At 46.7% G+C, this 20,301-nt stretch overlaps 1 protein-coding gene across 2 annotated transcripts in view; it reads right to left on the bottom strand.

Moving 5' to 3' along the window:
* Nucleotides 1-20,301, bottom strand: part of CDAN1 (codanin 1) — a 563,981-nt gene that overhangs the window by 276,244 nt on the left and 267,436 nt on the right. For both annotated transcript variants that reach the window (XM_069638655.1, XM_069638654.1), the window contains exons 13-14: nt 4,202-4,348; nt 2,513-2,679 (exon numbers count right to left, since the gene is read on the bottom strand). In XM_069638655.1, coding sequence (XP_069494756.1) covers nt 2,513-2,679; nt 4,202-4,348 — 314 coding nt within the window. The remainder of the gene's footprint in view (nt 1-2,512; nt 2,680-4,201; nt 4,349-20,301) is intronic.

Consider the following 20,301-nt stretch of genomic DNA (forward strand, 5'->3'; position numbering starts at 1 on the left):
ATACCATTTGGCTGAAAGGTTACGGGCATGCCCGTTTTTAGAGAGTATGCCATGAATGTGCGTGCAACAGTGCCTACAAATGAGAGCAGCTCTTAATGTACCACCCAGGATAATAAACAAAACACAGAACACAGTATGTAAAACAGTTGTCTACAAAAATAATCCAAACTGAAATGGCAATAGCAATGGCAATCTTTGGAATTTGCTTACCAATTAAAGTGAGGCAAAAGGAAAAAGAAAAGAAAAAAATAATTAAAGAAAGGGGAACGGTCGCCTGAGCCGTTGGCTGCGCAGCTAAGCAGCCAAGCAGTAATTAATTACTACTTGCGTCGAGTGCGCGCGCGGATGCGCAATGTTTAAATACTATTGACCAATCTGGTCAAAGAAGAGGTGGGACTCTGAAGGAAAAAAAGGAAAAGTGGGGTCAGAAAACGGAAAAGTCCACAGCAATGCTCACAAAGTTCACACAAAGTTTGTGCTACAATTTCATGTCTTCACCTTCACCTTCTTAAAGGGGTCACGCTTGCTTTTCTCGCTTGCTTCTCATGGCGTATCCAGAGCAATATAGCAAAGTCTCAAGCAAGGAGGGAGGCAGCGGGACACCAACGCACCAAGCAGTACTTTATCAGTACTTGCGTCGAGTGCAATTGCCCCCACACTCACCAATGGTAAGGATCTACACCACTCAAACTGGTAGGGGTTGTCCAATCATGGACAGCCTTTGGCCACCACATCGTCCCAGCAACAGACATTTTAGCATGAATGTGGACTGGGCCAGATAGTACCAGACCCAACATCTGGACACAAACGCACACTGCCATTTTCCCAGGCTTACCATATTTGACATATCTAGCCCTATGAGGGCAGAAGAAGGCCAAACGACAAAATGGCACAAGGACAGGTGAAAAACCTGTGGTACTGCCATTTTAGAGTATATGGTACTCTAAAAGACATGAAGCGGTAAAATACAAAAGTGCACACAAAAATATAAGAAACAAGGTAGAAAAATCTGCTGCCACTAGCCAGTCTTGGACATGCAAGTAACCACAAAGTTATCAAAAACAAAGTTGAAGGGACACAAAGTATACCTACCACACCTCAGGGTAAGGTGAAGAGTGAAGTGTAAGCAGCAAAATGAAAATGTTTACTAACACATGGCAGCTCTGGTTTCCCTCCAGTTAGGCTTTGGAGAACAGAAGTCTTGCAAAACAAGTAAGGGTCCAGAGGATCCCCTCCGAGTTGCAGAGAATGAGTCACCCCAGCAAGAGCCCTGTGAAAAAAGGGACCTGCTCACTTCCTCCAAAGAACATTGCCTCGGGCTAGAAAGGGGCCACAGAGAGACACTGCCAACACTGAATGCAGGTCAGAAATCAAAAAGCTCTTCCAACAGGTACAGAAGTGGCAGAAATCCTGCCCTCTGGGTAAAAGTGCAGGAAAGGTTTTTTTTTTTTTTATTTTTTTTTTTTAAGGAGAGGAAATTAACATGTGGTAGCAAAAATAAAAAAAACAAAGCTGCTGTCACATCTGCTCACATGCTCACAGAGAGGAAGACTGGTTCAAGGAATGATCCAGAGTGCAGCAAGGTCACACATTGATGCGCTTTATCTCAAATAAGCTAAAATCGCTCCTGCACATCATGCTCCGGTCCCGCCTACATAGGGAGGAATGTTCCTGCAAGTATAGAAAAATAGGAATGGTGTGCAGGGGTAGATTTTAAAATCGATGCTGTGCTTTTTGGAGGAACAATTGTTGAAAACATTAGTGACCTGGAGGGCCAATATTTATTATGTTATTTAATAATTTTAAACAAGAGAGTTTTCTGTACACTAAGTTTTCGGGCTATGGCGCAGAAGCAGATACTTTCAATGTTCTTAAATATCAATGAAGGTTCCAAGAGGGTGAAGCCCTGAAGTATAAAAACCCTTCAGAACACAATAAGGTTAGAATCCTTCTGACTGTTTCACTACCAACTGATAAAACATTCCTACATCTAATCGAGATGCCCCCTCTCCAAAAGACTCCTAGAGGTTTTACTGATGCATGGATATAGATTGTACCAATTTAAATAGATGTACACTGGAGGAAGGAAGGGACTGGGGGTGTTGGGAGAATCGGAATATACAGTACGAAAAGGGAAGCAGTTTTTCAGTTGAAGAAGACTTCAAGAACTAAGGGTCTCGATATCAGCCTGAGCAAAGGGGATGGATGCTTCTGCGTGAAGAACAGCCCAGCAGAATTTATTAACATGAAAACAATTCCTGGACAAAGCTATAATGCAGAAACATGCTAGAGTAATAATTAGGAGTCTGTGGCTGAAGAGTACTTAGAAAACAGTTATGTGATGTTCCTAGGAGCCCTTGCTCAAACGCTAAGTGTTTCACAATCCCAACTACGGATCCAAAGACGCAAAAATTACAAACCACAAAGAAATACATCAAATGCCACATACTGGCTCCCAGCTAGTTGGCATGTAAAGCCATCAGGTAGTGTCCACTTCTTTGTTGCTACTCACCGATAGAGGTGCAGCAGGAGGGTAAAGACTCTGCTGTAATAGTCGAGAAACGGGGCTACGTGGTCCACTAGAGAGAGGAACTCGACCATCCAAGGAACAGTGAGAATGGTCCTTCGACTTTGTATGCAGCGGCTCAGCAAGCCCAACACATCCAGGCCAGGAAGAGTCTGCACACATAATGGGAATATTATGCCACACTCAGGTTGTCATGTTTGATCAAACATACAAAGAAACAATGGTCTACTGCATGCAAAAAGAATTTTGGGTTAACTTAATAACAAACATGTCCATATTCCTCATAACACCATTATCTATAGGCTGTGCAACCTGGGCCAGATTTGTTTTTGCACAATTCAAAGATAATCAAATAGACTTCAGATATGGAGGTTTGTTAATGGATAGCAGTTTGTAGTGCATGAGTAAGAAAAGACGACTAGGTCATCGCTTCCCTTGGGTTTACCCCCCTAACCCACAAAAAAGGGTGAAGAAAAACAATAATCGGAAATAATCTGTATGCACAATTAGTGTGCATTTAGCCTGGTATAATAAACCGAATCCCATAATACCGAATAGAGGGAGCGGGGGGTGTCCCCCACTCCCCTAGTTCGGTATTATGGGCTGTGGGGGGTATCCCCCTGAATACATTAAATACCCAGCGGGGGACAAAGAAATGAAATACAAAAAGCTTGAATTACAAAATTCAAACCAGTGGGCTTCGCAATTTTGTAATTCAAGCTTTTTGTCTTCATTTATTTAACATAGATCCGCTTCCCTTCCTACAACCTACACTTCTACATAATACTTAAGAAGACGGTGTTTAAAAAAAAATAGGACTTCCTGTCCCCCTCTGCTGCTATGTTGTTCTGGTGCCATGAGTTTGTAGAAAAGCACACAAAAATGGCTTAAGAAACATAGATGGGGCTGGAAATCTGTAGAAAGGAGCCTGTTCATTAGCTTTACTCTATAAACGGTCAATGAGTTTTGGGTCTTTGGTGTCCAGTGTTAGTAAATGGACAGAATGTCTATGACTGTTCTGTGGTGAAAAGGTTCACTGTAAACTCTGCACCTCACAATTCCATGGTTACATAGGACTTGTTACTGCACCTATGCAGTTTGCTATCGCTTTTACACAAATTAATGGCCTTAATTGATAAAACATGTAAAAATGAAAGGCTGATCCAGACCTTCTGGGACTCAAAACCATGACTAGAAGGATGGAAACAGATCACAACAGCAAGTTTGCTCTTGCATATTCAGTCCCTGGAACTCCTCTCTCACACACTCGCCCTCTCTCTCAAAAATCAAATTGAAAGTGCAATGCCTTTTTAGGTAGGTGTGGTAAACAGAACAGGCATCAAGGGAGGTTTCAGAGGCAGCGCTTAGGTTTTTTGCTCTGTAGAGTGTGCCAAGAAGGATTTCAACCATACATAGTCTATTGGACTATGTGCCCCGAACACAATATCTTCTGACCCAGGATAGTGGATGTTAAACTTTGACTCTATGGTATGTAGAAAGCTCTTCACATCATAAATGCTTAATCTGTTGCTACGCATCCCAGGTGCACTTTAAGTTAAAGATACGTTAAATTTAAACTAGGCCAATGAGCAGAAAAAAAGCTGGAGACATTTTCCCCCCAAAAAGCATTCATTCCAATGCCAAACCAGGTCATCCTGCCTTCCCATTACATACCTGATTTCGTAACGCCACTGCAGACTCCTGCAGGTCTCCTTTCATTGGAGGATCTGTTGTATGATAGGGAAGAAATGTTATGAATCCCAAGAACTTCGCCAGCAGCCGAAGGGTCATCAGGATGGAGGTAAAATGGTGTTTCTCATCCTAGGATAGAAAGGAAGGCAAACTTAATGCATTGAATTAAAAGGACATCACAGGTGCAAGCACTGATTATACCACTTAGGAGATCCTACGTCCCCTCGGTTCAGGGAGCTCCAAAGGCACCTTGTTTTCATATGTGAATCTCCTCTGGAATGTGCACCGTATAGGGGTTTTGTGGAATACAGCCTGATGTAACCCTGGATGACCCTGTTGCAAGCCTCTATGTAGATCCAGTACAGAGTCCAATGGTCAGTGCTACGGCACACATTTTGGGGTTCTGGCCCCCAAAGTTCCTCGATCCGCTAAACCTTTTGATTTATTTTTTCAACTTTACTTTGGCGGGCAGAGGGACTTCTACCAAAAACTCTGGCCACTGCAACCCTTTTATTTATGTGCTGCCCCTAGTAGCCTGTATGCCACCAGGGAAAGGGTGATTTTTAGCACAATGTTTTGGTCCCATTGAGATTCTATCACCCTGAAAGTGTGTAGCTGAGCAGACAGTTGTGATTACGTTTTGGCTACACCATGGTGTGCATTCGTAGGTGTGCCGAATCTAGCAACATCGTCACTGATTCCCTGGAGGGAAGCTTCTCTTACGTGGCCGGGGAAAAGCAGAAGCTATCGACTCTGACCCCGGGGGTGGCTATCTGTGTGAAGAACACGTTAGGGAGAATTCTCATAAATGTGCTAATTCCTCTCTACCTTAGAGACCCCCAGCTCTTTTGCTGAACTTTGGGACTCTGTACTTTTAATTCTGTTTGTTTTCTGTGTTTATTTCTTTTGATTATGGAGTTTTAGACAACTCCATAGGCATCATCTTTTCATGTGTGTCACACAGCACCCTCAGTGCAGTGACACAGGGATGTCTTTTAGACTTCCCAAAGGTTTAAATACCTTCTCTGGTATAAACTACTGTTTCCCAGAGAATGTAAAGTTAAATGGACTTTACTAGTCTTTTTAAATTCCTAGACCCAGCACACACTATCTTACAATAGAGTGCTGGAGGGGTTACTTAGTATTCCCTGTGTCTAGAAACTCATTTAGCAGTCAAATGCTACCCTTTCCTATCGAAATGGCTGGTGGCAGTTGTTTTACAACGAACTACCATGATTTTTATTGACCGCCAACACCGATAGCTAAAAATCACGGGAGCCATGTTTTTCAAGATGTCGCCTGAGCCCCCTTTGTTTAAACAGGTCCCGGTCTTCTTTTTTCGCCATTTCTTTATGGAAAGGTCCTTATAGAGTTTGTCTCTCCGTGCCAAACTAGGTTTGGTCCCTTTGTTCTCAGGCCTTTGGCGGGCTTCACGACTGAAGACCACCTCTGGCATCTGGGGTGGGCAGGAAGTGAGGGAGGTGCCCGAAACTCCCTGTACTTAGTCTCCTAGGAGACCCCAATGCACTATAGCGTGATTGGCTGGCTGACTGTCCGGCAAGGACAGCCACACTGCTGGGTGAGTGGCAGCTACGCTGGAATGAAAGGGAATTAACTGTTTAAAAGGCGAGTCTCTAGGACTGGAAACCAGAGTCCACCACTTGAAAGCAAGAACCGAAGACGAGCTGAAAGAGGACGGCTGCTGCAACTCCTGGACCGTTGGTTTGCCCGGTGAAGCAATGCTGCAGGTCCGAATAGCCAAAGCTCCTTTTGACAGAGAAGCCCCTTCAAGGACGAATTCTTTAAGTTGGTGGGACCAATCAACACGTAAGCCACCTGGATACCGTTCTCGGAGCTGGTTAGGATTAACCAGGGGGAAGGACACCAGCTTGTGTGCTTGATGACAGCTACTCGAACTGAAGTGACTCCATTTTGTCAGCGTTTTCTGACGATCCCGTGCAGTGCAGGAGTCCCGACGTCCTCCCTCTTGTCCCCACGACTGAGGCTCAGGAACAGTGAGATCTGCAGGAACTCCCAGGAACCAACATCTTCAGCTGCATATTTTGCTTCATATTAAGGTACTGTGCCAACCCTATTGAGAGAACTCATCTCTCGCGGTGAAAGATTGTTGAACTTTCCCAACTTGCAGGCCTAATCAGCTTGTGACCCAACATATGATTCTTTTTCGTACAAAACTACATCTGAGAACTTTGGCAAAGACTTTACCGTTTACTTCAAGAACTGCTCTTTCCTATCCAAGACACTAGCCCATTGACTTTTGCCTAGGCCTATTGAACTGAATCGAGTCCTCTAGTGAACTGAAACTATTTGCACTGCCTAAGAAAGTATTTGTGATCTATTCAAGTGACTGAAATGCTAGTTTCCTCCTATTTCAGGGGAGCCTAATTTACTTAGAAACGTATTGGTTTGGTGTTGAAGTTTATTTGTGGATGATATAAAGTTGCCTCCTTCTAGTGAATGTTTTCTAAATTATTGTGTAATAAATTAATAACTGTTTTACCAAGAAACCTTGGGTGTAAGTGTCTACTTGAACCACTGTGATTGTAAGACCTCTGTGTAACCTCTTGTACTGATCACATTCCCTCTTGAGATAAGCCTGTCGGCTCAGCTCTCTACCACAGAACTGTGCAGTACAGACTTTTACCAAAGGTTGGTTTTGCTTACACCTGTAGTCCTAATTGTATGTGGTGGTCCCAGGGGGTACTGCATGCAATTTTGCCTAACAGATCGGACGATGATTCTGCAGTTTTTCCAAGAGCATAGAGGCACCACCATGTAGGAGATGAGACAGGGAAGGAAAGATAGACTATCTTGAATGCATGGTACGTTCAGATCATGCAAGTGCACAGACAGTACAGGAGAGGGGAGGGGGAGGAGGACAAGTTCATGGGGGTAATACAGAAACTGGGTAAGTGCTGAGAGATGCCATTCTCAATGGGTAGTTGACCAAGTGCAGTAGCAATGAGGGAAGTGCAGGCCCTGAGGCATGTGCTGGAGGACTGGCGAGGGTGCCGGGGATCTGTGAGACTTTGAGGTGCTCCCAGCACGCAGTCGGCATGCTGTGTGGAAAAGGAGGGAAAGAGGGTGTAGGGGAGGACTGGTCCAGGAGACCCCTCTCGCCTGCGTTTCTTCCCCAGGTGAGGGCTATGGCCCATTGGGCGTTCCCTCATGCCACCCGGGCCCAGGTGGTGGAGGGCTCACCCACTGGAGACATTGCCCACACGTATCGAATGCCCACATGTATTGATTACAACACAAATTTAGCTAGGCCCAGAAACCATTCTTTGCCCGGTAAAGATGGTGTGAGCTCAGCGCACTGTAGCGCGGCCCCCACCCTTGGAGAACATCCCTGTTGCCGCAGCACCCTGGCAGATCCGCTGCGAGCACGTTCCCACGAACAAGACGGACATGAGCTAGCGCAATACGCTAACATTGTAACAGTTCACCTCCCGCAGTGTACTGTCACTATCAGCATGACCCGGCCAGCAGGCCTGAACAATGAGAAGAACGTCAAAATGGTCATCTGATGGTAGACAGTCTTTATATATATGTATATATAAATGTCAAGACCTCTTGCGAAGTATGCTTTCCTCCACAAAATCTCCTACATTACAAACGCCTGTAGAATGTATTAAAATGAGAGAGCATGCTCCCATGATATAAGCAATGGCGAGCTCACACCATTGCAGGTGGATGCTAATAATAAAGGAACGCTCCAGGGATTTGTTTGTTGCGTATATCACTGGGCAGCCTACCTCCCATGGTTTTGCGCCATAACTAAAGCTAATGCTGCTAGAATACACGAGAAAGCAAATGCAACTATACTATGAACTCATGTAAAGGATGCGCGAGAATGCACTTATAATGTGTGTATGTCTAAGCCCCTTATGTGCCACCACCGTCACGTACAGTGGCGGGTCGTTTTCTATGTACTCCACTGATCTAACTACTACCTCATTTACTGCGAATGTATATGCATGTAACTAAAACACTGTAGCTGCTAGAATATAATGTACAAATATGGTGCTCGGACTGGGTATAATCGAGACGCATCCAGCAAAGGTTAAATGCATGTTTTGAAGTGATTTTAAATAAGTATTATAGAAAGTACTCAAATGTTTGCGATGTCTTTACCTATATTCGGCAACACACGAGGGAGATACCTTTGTGAATGCGTACAAGGTCTCGATGTATCCCCCTCCCTCCCTGCGAAGGCTGCCAAGACATGAGAACAGAGCCCCGCTCTGCGTTATCACGCCTCCCCCGACCCGACTGGAGCCGCTTCAAAGACTTGTAGCCCCACTGCAGCACCCAAGGCCGCGGCCAGCCACCTGCATTATTTACAGCACAGCAGTAAACCTTTGTCTAAACTCAAGCGCCCCCTCGTAAACCCCACAACCCACCGGACTGTCTCAGACTTATGGCCCTGTGCAATCAGGACACCCAACACTTTGACAACACACAGAGAAACATCCATAACCACTTCTAACAAGACAGAAAGACCTGTACCACCCGCCCCAGGCCCCGAAGCTTAGCCCCTCGACCTATGGCCCTGGTCAACAGGACACGGGTAACCAGGCCTCGATATATTACCTCCAGACCCCTCACAAGGTGCATTCCTCCTGTGTTGCATTAACCTATAAAATAACCTATTGGAAGATTTACTAAAGAGAATAACACTGTAAATGACTGAATGACTGCGGTGTGCATGGCCGAGGGCAAGTAAGTCAGAAAAGGCATTCATCTCTGCCACAGGCAGCAGTGGCACACCAACACCGCCCGGATGAACTCAAGCCGACCTGCCAGGCCCAGCCCAACCCACGAGGGTGACCAATGACGTCCTTCAGCCAAGACCAACCACGCCGCAGCAACACCTATAGTTAGTCGTCGCCACCCAATCCCAATGAACTTGTGCCCCCTATAGTATGTAGGTTTTTTGATGACGTTTTTTGTAAATATATACGCCTGTCTTTGCGATTGTCAGACAGAGCGCTCTCGGAGTTTGCAGAGTTCTTTGCATGCCCAATTCTGATTGATAAACTCCCATTTACGCTCACCCGCACTCTGTCTTGGCCTTATTCCCATCTTGGGAGAGTCCTTCATTGTCTCTCATTGCGGGGAGGATCGTGCTGTTTGGGGACGCTTGCTTTCAGTGGTGACCCCGATAGCGTGATTTTTATTTCTTCCTAACTCCTTATAACCGTCTCCTTTTTGGCACGAGAATCTCCGGTCGAAAAGGGATACGCACGGTGAGCCGGCTCTGGGAGGCTGCCCGCCAACGGCGACCGGTACACTAAGAAGTGCACACTCAATAGAGAGGGGGTACGGGATCCCGGTTGAAAAATCCCCTTTGAGTACCGCTCGCCGGAGCCGGGGCTGACTGTTGAGCTGACGGCGACACTGCCTGGACGGACCCAGTTTCGGAGACTATCGGTTCAAGACGGGCACGTGAGTACTGAGTGCGAGCGATCTTAAAGGGAGCGGGGAGTGAAGTGTAGGACAGGAAACGAAGAGGGGGTACGCAGATCTACTAAGGATCATCTTAAATTTTCCTTGCTTTTTCTTTGCATATGGCCATTAGGATTAAGAGGTGAATAAGAGATAAAAGTGACGGGAACCTAGCTCCGAAAGGGGGGCGGAAGGCGGCGCCGCATAGTGCTATCTTGACTAGTACTGGGAATATATGAAGAAGTGGAGTATAAAATAAAAGTGTTCAGCAAAAGGGGACACAGAGTACATTAGTGACCGCTATTACTTTTTTCCTTTCTTAAGGGTAGGGGGGGGGAGAATAAAGAACTGTGATTAGCACAAACTTAGGGAGACAGTAAGAGAAAAAGAGTCCTATTAGAAGGGGGAAAACAGGTTAATATCTACATATATATATATATACGCATCTAGATATTTAAATAAGACGAACAGGGACAGCCGGCTAGGGAGGAAAGGGAGGGCAGCTTGAATGGTGAATGGTGCCAAGAGGTGTGTGCACCTCGTATGTGATAGAAGAGATTTTGATGTTGTGAATGTGTGAGCGGTCATAAATGCATAATAGTTAAATGGTTATGATAAGTGTGGTCGGGTAAAATTTTTTATAGTGAAGTGAGTGAGTACCTTTTTGATTTCCAGGTTGACATTGTCACAATAAAGGATGGGTTGCTCTTGTATGTGCCCCTCAAAGAGAACAGGATAGACATTGAGTACGGCCATTTTTGTATTGTGCAGTCAGGGAGGGGAAGAACCCAAAAGGGACCCAACATCGAGTGTGAAGTAAAATTTAAAGGATAATATTGATACTACATTTACATTGTAGTTGCAAACACACTGAGACACAACAGCATTAGGAGGGCACAGAGATGGGGGCTGAAACACCTTTATCACATATTTGTAAGAATCTCCCGGGATACGTGGAGCGGATTAAAAAATATCACGACCAATGGGTGACCGAGCTAAAGGGGGAGGGGTTACCGCAGATTTGGCCCGAGGGAGGGTCATTTGATAAAAGTGTCCTGGATACGGTGGCCACATGCATTTTTCTAAAATACAAAGGAAAGCAGCTGCAAAATAGGAGGGAAATATTGGATCTTTGGAGGTTGTTTGAAGAGATACCACCGCCTAAGTCACCAGCACTAAATGCTGATCTCCCGTCCACCACAGACAATCCATTACTAATACAAAGAGATGTCAAAGAAGGCTCAAGTGTAACGCCACCAGTAGAGGTAATAAGTTTGTACCCGATAATAAAGAAGCCTGTGCCCGCAGAGGGGTACAGTGACCCCACTTACATACCTCCCCCTAAAGATACTACACCCCACCGGCCCACGGCACCTCCGCCATATGAAAGCACGAGGGAGCGAGCCCAGGCAGGCACACAAAGGGTAGATATAGAGAAGCTCACAGATGATTTAGAATCAAGACTGACGATAGCAAAGAATGAGCTCTCGAGGAAAAAAGACATATGCGACCGAACAGCACTGGATGCAACTAGATCAGGGCGTACGTCCGGAGCGCCAGGTGAAAATAGAAAGCCCGAAGAGGGGTGGAAAAAGGGCGAGATTCTGTTCAGAATTGAGGAAGAACCAACTCGAATAATAGAAGTAGGGCCCAGAGAGGGAGGAGATGTAAGCGAAGAAAGGCTTGGGGGAATTAGAGAGGAATTGCTGTGTGATATAAGGGACGAAGTAGAAGAAAGCGACAGGTTGAGTATGGCGATGGGAGGGGGAAGCGAGGGGGAGGAAGGTACGTGTTCACTGAGAACCCTGGATGATGAGTGGTCGGGGCGACTAAGGAACAGAGTGGGAAAAATGGCATCACTGGGAACATCAGCAGCCAAAACGGGTCGGACGGAACGACAAAGGGAAGGCTACAGCTCCCGTTGATACACAGGGGAGGAGGGAGGCCTAACTATATCCCATGGGCGCAGATGGATAAAGCAAATTTATTAAAGCTATTGCCCCCGTTGTCAGGGGGGGCAAGTAAGTGGATATATGCCTTTGAGAAACATACTGCCGGGGTACCCCTAGCCATAGGAGATGTAAAAAGTCTACTCGTATCAGCAGTGGGCGATCAGGCTGAAAGGGTATGGGTTAAGGCCGGTTTCCCGGGAGTAACGTTAGACTGTGACCGCCATGATGGGGCATCCTTTAACACAGTGCGTGCCAGGGTGTGGGATGCCTTACGCGAAACATTCCCAGACACACCGGACTTACAGTCAGTGATTCAGTGTACAATGAATGACGGGGAGGAGGCTATGGATTACATTTTTCGGGTCCAAGAGATGTGGAGAGCAGAAACGGGCACGCCCTGGTATCAATCGACATCTTTATTTTATTTTATTATAAAGAGAGGGCTCCCAAAGGAAGTGCAGAAGGCGCTTGACAAGATAGCAGGTATTGAAGCAAAGGGATGGCCAGAGATTCAGAGCATAATAGTACACCATTGTAAACGAATAAAGGAGAGGGAGAAGGAGGTGGCGCAGAAAAGATTGGCAGACGAGGCGAAGTTAGTACAGTCAAAGCTAGTGAAGGTTGCAGCAGCAGTAGCCGCGCTCCCACACAGTAGAGAGGGAGATGATGAGGAGGAGGGGCTGATAGCACTCCAAGGAAGGGTGGCAACTAATTGGGCAGGAACAGCACAGCGGCAGTGGACTGAGCACGAGCAAGGTGGAAGTCCGCAGTGGCTAGAGTGGACCCCTCGAGGGGGACGAGGTGGGTACAGGGGCCGGAGAGGAGGCGGACAGGGGTATGGGGGAATGGGAGGAAATGGATGGCAGGGTCCCAGGGGCCCCCAGGGGAGCTGCTGGAACTGTGGACGATGGGGACATTACTCCAGGGAGTGCAGAAGTAGACAAAACAGTGGGTTCCAAGAGGAGGAGAATTATGGTCATCCACACCCGGGAAGCCCATATGGTCTCCCAATGGGACAGCAGCAACTAAGAAACCCCGGCCAGGGTACCACGGGCCAGCAACAGGGACACCAGTATAGGACACAGAACCACCCCCAAAACAATGACAGTATGCAATACACGCCAGGTAACACTTTCGCGACAACAGCAAACGGGGCCCCCGCGCCAGCACCTTACAGCGGCATGTCAGTAGTTTCAGGGAATGTCTTTAGTGAGGGAGGGGCGACGAGATACCCCGCATAGGACAGCCCACAGAGAACACTTGCGTGTCCAGTTCTATCCACCACCTACAATGCAGCTGAGGAACCATTGGTAGGGGCGCAGATAGGAGACAAGCAGTTTATATTCATGGTTGATTCGGGAGCGGAGAAATCATGTATCAGGGAGGGCCGATTCCCGTTATCTAACAGGAAGTTAGAGACGCAGGGGTTCTCTGGGGCTGTAGTTGAAGTTCCTTACACAGAAGCTTTGGATGTAACAGTGGGGGGTAAGACTGAAGGCACCCTTATTGTATTACGAACATTCCCCAATTAACTTGCTAGGGAGGGATCTCCTGAGTAAACTCAACATGACCATATCATTTACCGAGAGAGGGATAGTGTGTTCCACACCCGGGATATGCCCCTTGCGTGCGATGTTGGTAGTGCAAGCCTACACAACCACGCAGGAAATACGAGGGCTGCCACAAAATGAGGAAATGTTTATCAAAGGGCTGAAGACTCTGGCCCTCATAATTCCCGAGCTGAGAAGCATGGACTGGAGGATTCCGGCGGAGTTCCTCTTCCGCCCCATAGTATGCCCCAACACAGCACCAGGATCAGTGGTATCATTAGACTTGCACGCTGTGCAAGTGTCAACAAAGAGAATCGCTGTGATTGGAGTGGACGAGGAAGGGTGTGAGTGGCGCACAGTGCTGTGCACAAACGCCAACATCGCCCTACGAGAGGTAACAGATGAGGATCTCTTTTCAGACATGGAAGGGGATGGTGAGATAGTAATGGAAATAGCGATGCCCTGTGACATTTTAATACAAGCAAGGGAGACCCCCGTCCAATTGATGACAGTGGTAGGGGCACCACCGTCCTTTTCTGATGATGACATGAGGCTCGTACCAAACAACTTATGGACAACAGGCCCCCATGATGTGGGTCTGTTGCATGGAGTACAGCCTGTGGTAATAAAGCTAAAGCAAGGAGCAATTTTACCACGAGTTAAACAGTATCCTTTGTCTCGTGAAGCTGAAGAAGGGATAAAAGAGACAATAAATGCCCTACTAGCACAAGGGATAATAGTGCCTTCAAACTCCCCATGTAACACTTGTATTTATCCAATCAAAAAAGCAAAAGGGGGGTCTTGGAGGATGATACAGGACTTACGCCCCCTCAATGATGTAATTCAGAAGGAGTTCCCTCTAGTCCCGAACCCTGCATCAATACTATGCAGCATCCCAAAAGAAGCATCACATTTCACAGTAGTAGATTTGAAAAATGCATTCTTCTCTATACCCCTAGCTGAAGAGAGTAGATACCTTACCTCCTTCACACTGGGGGGTAAAAGATATGAACATTGCAGATTACCACAAGGTTACTGCGAGAGCCCAAGCATCTTCAACCGCGTATTACATGAAGACCTAGGAAACCTATCAGTTGAGAGCACCATTATTCAGTACGTAGATGATTTACTAGTCTGCGCACGAAACGAAGAGACATGCAGAACAGATTCCATAACATTACTGACTTTGCTGGCCAACAAGGGGTACAAAGTGGACAAGGGAAAGCTACAATACTGTCTGACAGAGGTCCTGTACCTAGGACAGCTGATTTCAAGAGATGGGAAAAGAATAATACCAGACAGGGTAGAAGCCATAAGATCAGTAAGAGAACCCACAACAGTAAAAGACATGCAGAAATTTTTGGGAATGTGCAATTACTGCCGAGCATGGATATTAGATTATGCGGCATACACCAGGCCCCTATTACAAGCATTAAAGGTGGCCCAACAGGAGAACAGGAAGATGGAATGGACGGAAGAGATGAGTTCCTCTTTCCAGACATTAAAAGATTTGATTTCAAGCGACCCAGTACTCGCAAACCCTGATTATGGACGCGAGTTTTACCTATTCTCACACTGCAAAGAAACACTGATGACAGCAGTCCTGACACAAAAAACGTCCTTGGGACACAAGCCATTGGCTTACTATAGTGGCACTTTAGATGCCGTGATGCAGGGCCATTTCGCGTGCGAGCAATCACTCGCTGCAGCCGCATTTGCGATTGAAAAAAGTGCCACGATAGTAATGGGCTGCCCTGTGACATTGTTTGTGGAACATTCATTATTTGCAATACTCGAGAGATCAAAAAGCACACTGACCACACAGCGGGCGACCGCCTACGAGATTATACTGTCCAGTGCCAACATCCATATAGTGAGATGCAAGACAGTGAACCCCGCCACATTCATTACAGAAGCGTGCACGCTCGAAGACATGCAGAACCACGATTGCGCAACCTACACAGGAGAAAGAGGGGAGGAGACAGTGGTGTGTGAGAACGCTCTAAGCGAAGGGGAAGTGTACTTTGTGGATGGGTCCGCATCAATTGACGTGGACACGGGAGAAAAACACGTTGGCATGGCAGTGGTGAGGTTAGAAGACGGTGAGTATGAAACACTGGTACAATACCGCCTCCCATCACATTACTCCGCACAGGCAGCAGAACTGATTGCGCTCATAGAAGCACTACATGCAGCAAAGGGTTGTGCAGTGACGATATACACAGACTCAGCTTACATGACAACGACAGTACATGGAGGACTGGCAAGATGGGGGCGTAGGGGATTTAGGCGGGCAGACGGAACACCAGTACAGCACGCAGAATTATTGAAAGAGTTAATTGAGGCCCTGCAAAACCCTACAGCAGTAGCAATAGTAAAGTGCCAAGCACATACATCCAACACAGATGTTGTGTCTTTAGGGAACGCGGCAGCGGACACTGCCGCCAAGGAGGCTTCCTATTTTCAGAAAAATGACACAGGTGAATACATGCTTAAGGACAAGACAAACGAAGAGCCCCCAGAGGGATATAATATGATGCCCATACCACAAATAATAGAATTGCAGGAAGGAGCCAGTGCAGAGGAAAAACTATTGTGGACAAAGCGAGGGTGCAGCAAGTCAGGAACAGACCTGCTGTGGCGGCAAAATAACTCGGGGAAAGTGGTAATGCCAATACAGCTATTAGAAATTGCATTTCAACAGCTACACTTCCCTGCACATAACACCAAACAACACATCGCAGCAGAAATACAGGAAGAATGGTTCGTGCCCTGTCTCCAGGAGCATGTGTCTCGATTGGCAATGGAATGTACAACATGCCAAATATACAATTCAGGGATGACATTACGCACTCTACGGGGAACAATTCCTAAACCCATTGGCCATTCAAGGAACTGCATATAGATTACGCAGACATGGGGGAAAGGTGTAATGGCGCACGGTACATGATCGTGGTTGTGTGCCCATTTTCAAGGTGGGTGGAAGCAGGACCTTGCGCACGACCTGATGCCAAGAGCGCCGCCAAGTTCCTAGTAAGAGAAGTGTTCCCACGCTGGGGAATTTGTGACGTGATTCGCTCAGACAACGGCACTCATTTTGTGAATGAGCTTTTTAAGGAAGTCACTACATTATTGGGAATAAAACACAAATTATGTTCAATTTATCATCCTCAAAGTAATGGCGTAGTGGAAAAGATGAACGGACTGTTGAAGGGCAGGCTATCAAAACTATGCTTCTCATTAAAGAAGAATTGGATTTACTGCCTACCGCTTGCGCTATTTGAGTTACGAAATCAGCCAAGCAAAGACCACCATTTGTCCCCGCACGAGATCGTGACTGGGAGACGGATGAACACAGCACACTCGCCACTGCGCGAACACTCAGACGCTCACAGAAGCGCCGCGATATTGGGAGATGAGTTCACAGATTATTTAAAGAAATTGACGAGGGCAGCGCGCGTGATATCAAAGCAACTCTCCCCACCCTTCACTAGAGAAGAGGGAAATGTAACAGGCGCTGTCACGGAGCCAGGGCAACAGCTACAGCTACTGCCAGGCGACTGGATTTATGTCAGAAGCTTTGTGCGTCGGTGGAATGCACCACGTTTCCATGGCCCATACGAAGTAATATTTTGTACGCCCACGGCAGTGAAGGTCAAGGGATTGAGGTACTGGGTGCACTTGACCGACGTACGGAAAGCATATAGCAACGTACAAGAGGAGGTAGATGGGGAGGCACAGACAACAGCAAACGATGCAACCGAGCAGAATGACTGAATATGAACTTATGTGTATGTGTTGGTACTAAACTTGAATAAATGCACAACTGATAAAGATATTAACTTTTACCTGGTTGAGTATATATATGAATATATATATATATGTATAGTTAATGGAATGCCAAATTATAGCTTGTATACACCCTTGTCTGTGAATATCCCTCCCCGTCTCCCCACCCCTTTCCATTCCCCGTCACATGTATATTGGCACTGATGGTGCTAACGAAATGTTTACATGTATGCACTCAATGCACTTTTATATCTTAAAACAGGAGCTTCCATGGCATCTAACGGGCGGCCTGCAACGGATAGATTTACTAGAATTAGAGAGTGGTTAACTGTGAAATGTATATATTCGTATGAATGTGGACTATCTGCGTGCATTATATTGTTTTTTACATTATTTGGTCTGGTTACATACTGGTTCATAGCGTTCATCTCTATCGAGATGAACGAGGGGGGAGGGAGCAACACAACTACTGGGACCAATACAACTGCCAGTGTCAATGCAACTACACGGGAAGGTGATTTTTTGATATGGGACGGGACTAAACTTGTGTGGGGCTACTATACTACGTGATCCACTGTTGTCATCTCACAAGATGGAGGGCCAAAGGGTAAAAGGCAAAATAACACACTGTCCCCACCTGAGATATCTAATTACAATGCTCACAGCTTAAACGACCGAAACCCCTCTGCCATATCCTGGTTGTATAATTCCCCCCCCAGCCAACCTGCCCCCACGGCCATAGAGAATCAAAGAATGAGAGAAACACATGAAATATTATATGATGACTGGGTGAAGGGGGGCGGGAATGAGAAAGGGGGGTCTAGTTTGTCCCTTGCCCAGGGAATCGGGAAGTATATGAGGAATAAGAACAATAGACGGAAGAGGGAAGCAGGGAGGAGGAAGTATGATGAGTACTATGGGCTAGGTCTAGATAAGATGGAAGACCCACGACACCCCCACCAAACAAATAAGTGGTATGCAGACATGAGTGCCACAGCTAAACAAACAACAAACGAGAGCTGTTATGTTTGCTCCCTCATCCCTCACGCATCAGGTACACCCAAAGTACTGTTACCCAAAGAGTTGCCGATTATAGATGCCCAATGTCTCCTTCATCTCACGTTGTGCAGAATTAAGAACACCTTCCAGGCACACGAAGTGACTTTTCAAATGCTGCAGAACGAGAAAACGTGCTACCCAAAACCATCAGGGGTTGTATGTCTGAAAGAACCATTTTTTGCAATCGAAGGGACACTTTTTTCTGATAACAAGTGGAAAAACGAAGAAGTAATGTGTAAAGCTGAAGCACTGAGGGGTGTGGCACCGGAGAAATTGCAATGGATAGAAGAAACGTGCACACCCGTATGGAAGGAACACATTTCAAAACTAACCTGGGTTACGCCCATCGAAAAGCCTTTCAAGTTGCAGAATGAAATAGACTATGAACTATGTTTCAAAGGAGAGGGGAGAACGTCCATGGGGACGAACAAGAAGTGCAACAAAACCCTCACTATCCCAGACCTAAGAAAAGGGACAGCGGCCCTTATGGACACGTATTGGGTATGTGGCAACCAGGCATACCTACACCTCCCCCGTCGAGAAGTGGCAGCTGCTCAATGGCCACTCTGCACTCAGCTCTAATGGTAATACCAGAAAGCCACATCGATGGGGGCAAAAGGACACAGGAGCGCATGCAGCAGAGTGTGGCCCAACCAACTTCAGAGTCACAAATCTATGTCCTGTCTTCTGGAAGCAAGGGAGAGGTGCTGACCCGTAACAGACGAGCATCAAACTATATATCAAAGGCATCATCAGAAATATTGGCTCAGATCCCAGACAAATATCGATTATTCAGCTCAGCAGAAACATTTTTTGCCTCGCTCGTATCAAGTGTCCAAGCAAGGGCTAACGCAAAATGGCTCCAGATAACCCGTTGGGAATTAATTCAGCTGGCAAACGACACTGAAGAAGGTTTTAACATAATAATGGTCGAACTAAGAGCCTTGGGACTGATGACCATGCAAAACAGGTATGTCCTGGACCTGTTGACGGCGATGGACGGCGGTGTTTGCCGAAAAATAGGAAGTGCCTGCTGCACTTTCGTACCTTCTGAAGACGCAGAGAACGGCTCCCTGTCCCATGTGATCGAAGCAGTCCACAACCTAGGAGGAAAAATGAAGATGGAAGGCGGAGCAGAAGATAGTACATGGTTCGATAACATCTTCTCCTGGGTCCCCTCATGGCTTGGAACAACGATGAAATTTTTGATGCCAGCTGTGGTGTTCCTCCTTTTGATTTTCTGCCTATGCCAGGTGGGTCTTCGAGTCTGTGCTAACGCAGTACCAAATGGTGGAATGATGATGGTGACAATGGGCAACTCACACGGTACAATAAAAACGATGCAAGAAGCACAAGTACAAACAGGGGTAGACAACACACCCAGGTACCAACTGGTGCCCATGTACCACGACAAGGATATTGTAGATAAGCTGTGGCACACCACCATCAAAGAGCCCCGCATACTAGAATGGTACGAGGAAGTATGGGTAGATTTGGAAGGAGATGGTGGGTGCATATATCTTACGTGTACTCCAGATGAATACGCCAGGAGAGGTGAGAGCTTAAGGGGGGTATGCAGAGCATGGATGCCTATCAAAGGAACTCCTGCATGGGATGAGGCGGTGATGGACGAAGCAGAATGTAGGAGGATAGAGGATTTAAAGAATTCGTTACTTAAGTAACGAAAGGGGGGAAATGTAGGGGAGGACTGGTCCAGGAGACCCCTCTCGCCTGCGTTTCTTCCCCAGGTGAGGGCTATGGCCCATTGGGCGTTCCCTCATGCCACCCGGGCCCAGGTGGTGGAGGGCTCACCCACTGGAGACATTGCCCACATGTATTGATTACAACACAAATTTAGCTAGGCCCAGAAACCATTCTTTGCCCGGTAAAGATGGTGTGAGCTCAGCGCACTGTAGCGCGGCCCCCACCCTTGGAGAACATCCCTGTTGCCGCAGAACCCTGGCAGATCCGCTGCGAGCACGTTCCCACGAACAAGACGGACATGCGCTAGCGCAATACGCCAACATTGTAACAGTTCACCTCCCGCAGTGTACTGTCACTATCAGCATGACCCGGCCAGCAGGCCTGAACAATGAGAAGAACGTCAAAATGGTCATCTGATGGTAGACAGTCTTTATATATATGTATATATAAATGTCAAGACCTCTTGCGAAGTATGCTTTCTTCCACAAAATCTCCTACATTACAAACGCCTGTAGAATGTATTAAAATGAGAGAGCATGCTCCCATGATATAAGCAATG

The sequence above is a fragment of the Ambystoma mexicanum genome, chromosome 14, assembly GCF_040938575.1.
Source record: "Ambystoma mexicanum isolate Mex_15411 chromosome 14, UKY_AmexF1_1, whole genome shotgun sequence".
Taxonomy (NCBI): Eukaryota; Metazoa; Chordata; class Amphibia; order Caudata; family Ambystomatidae; genus Ambystoma; species Ambystoma mexicanum.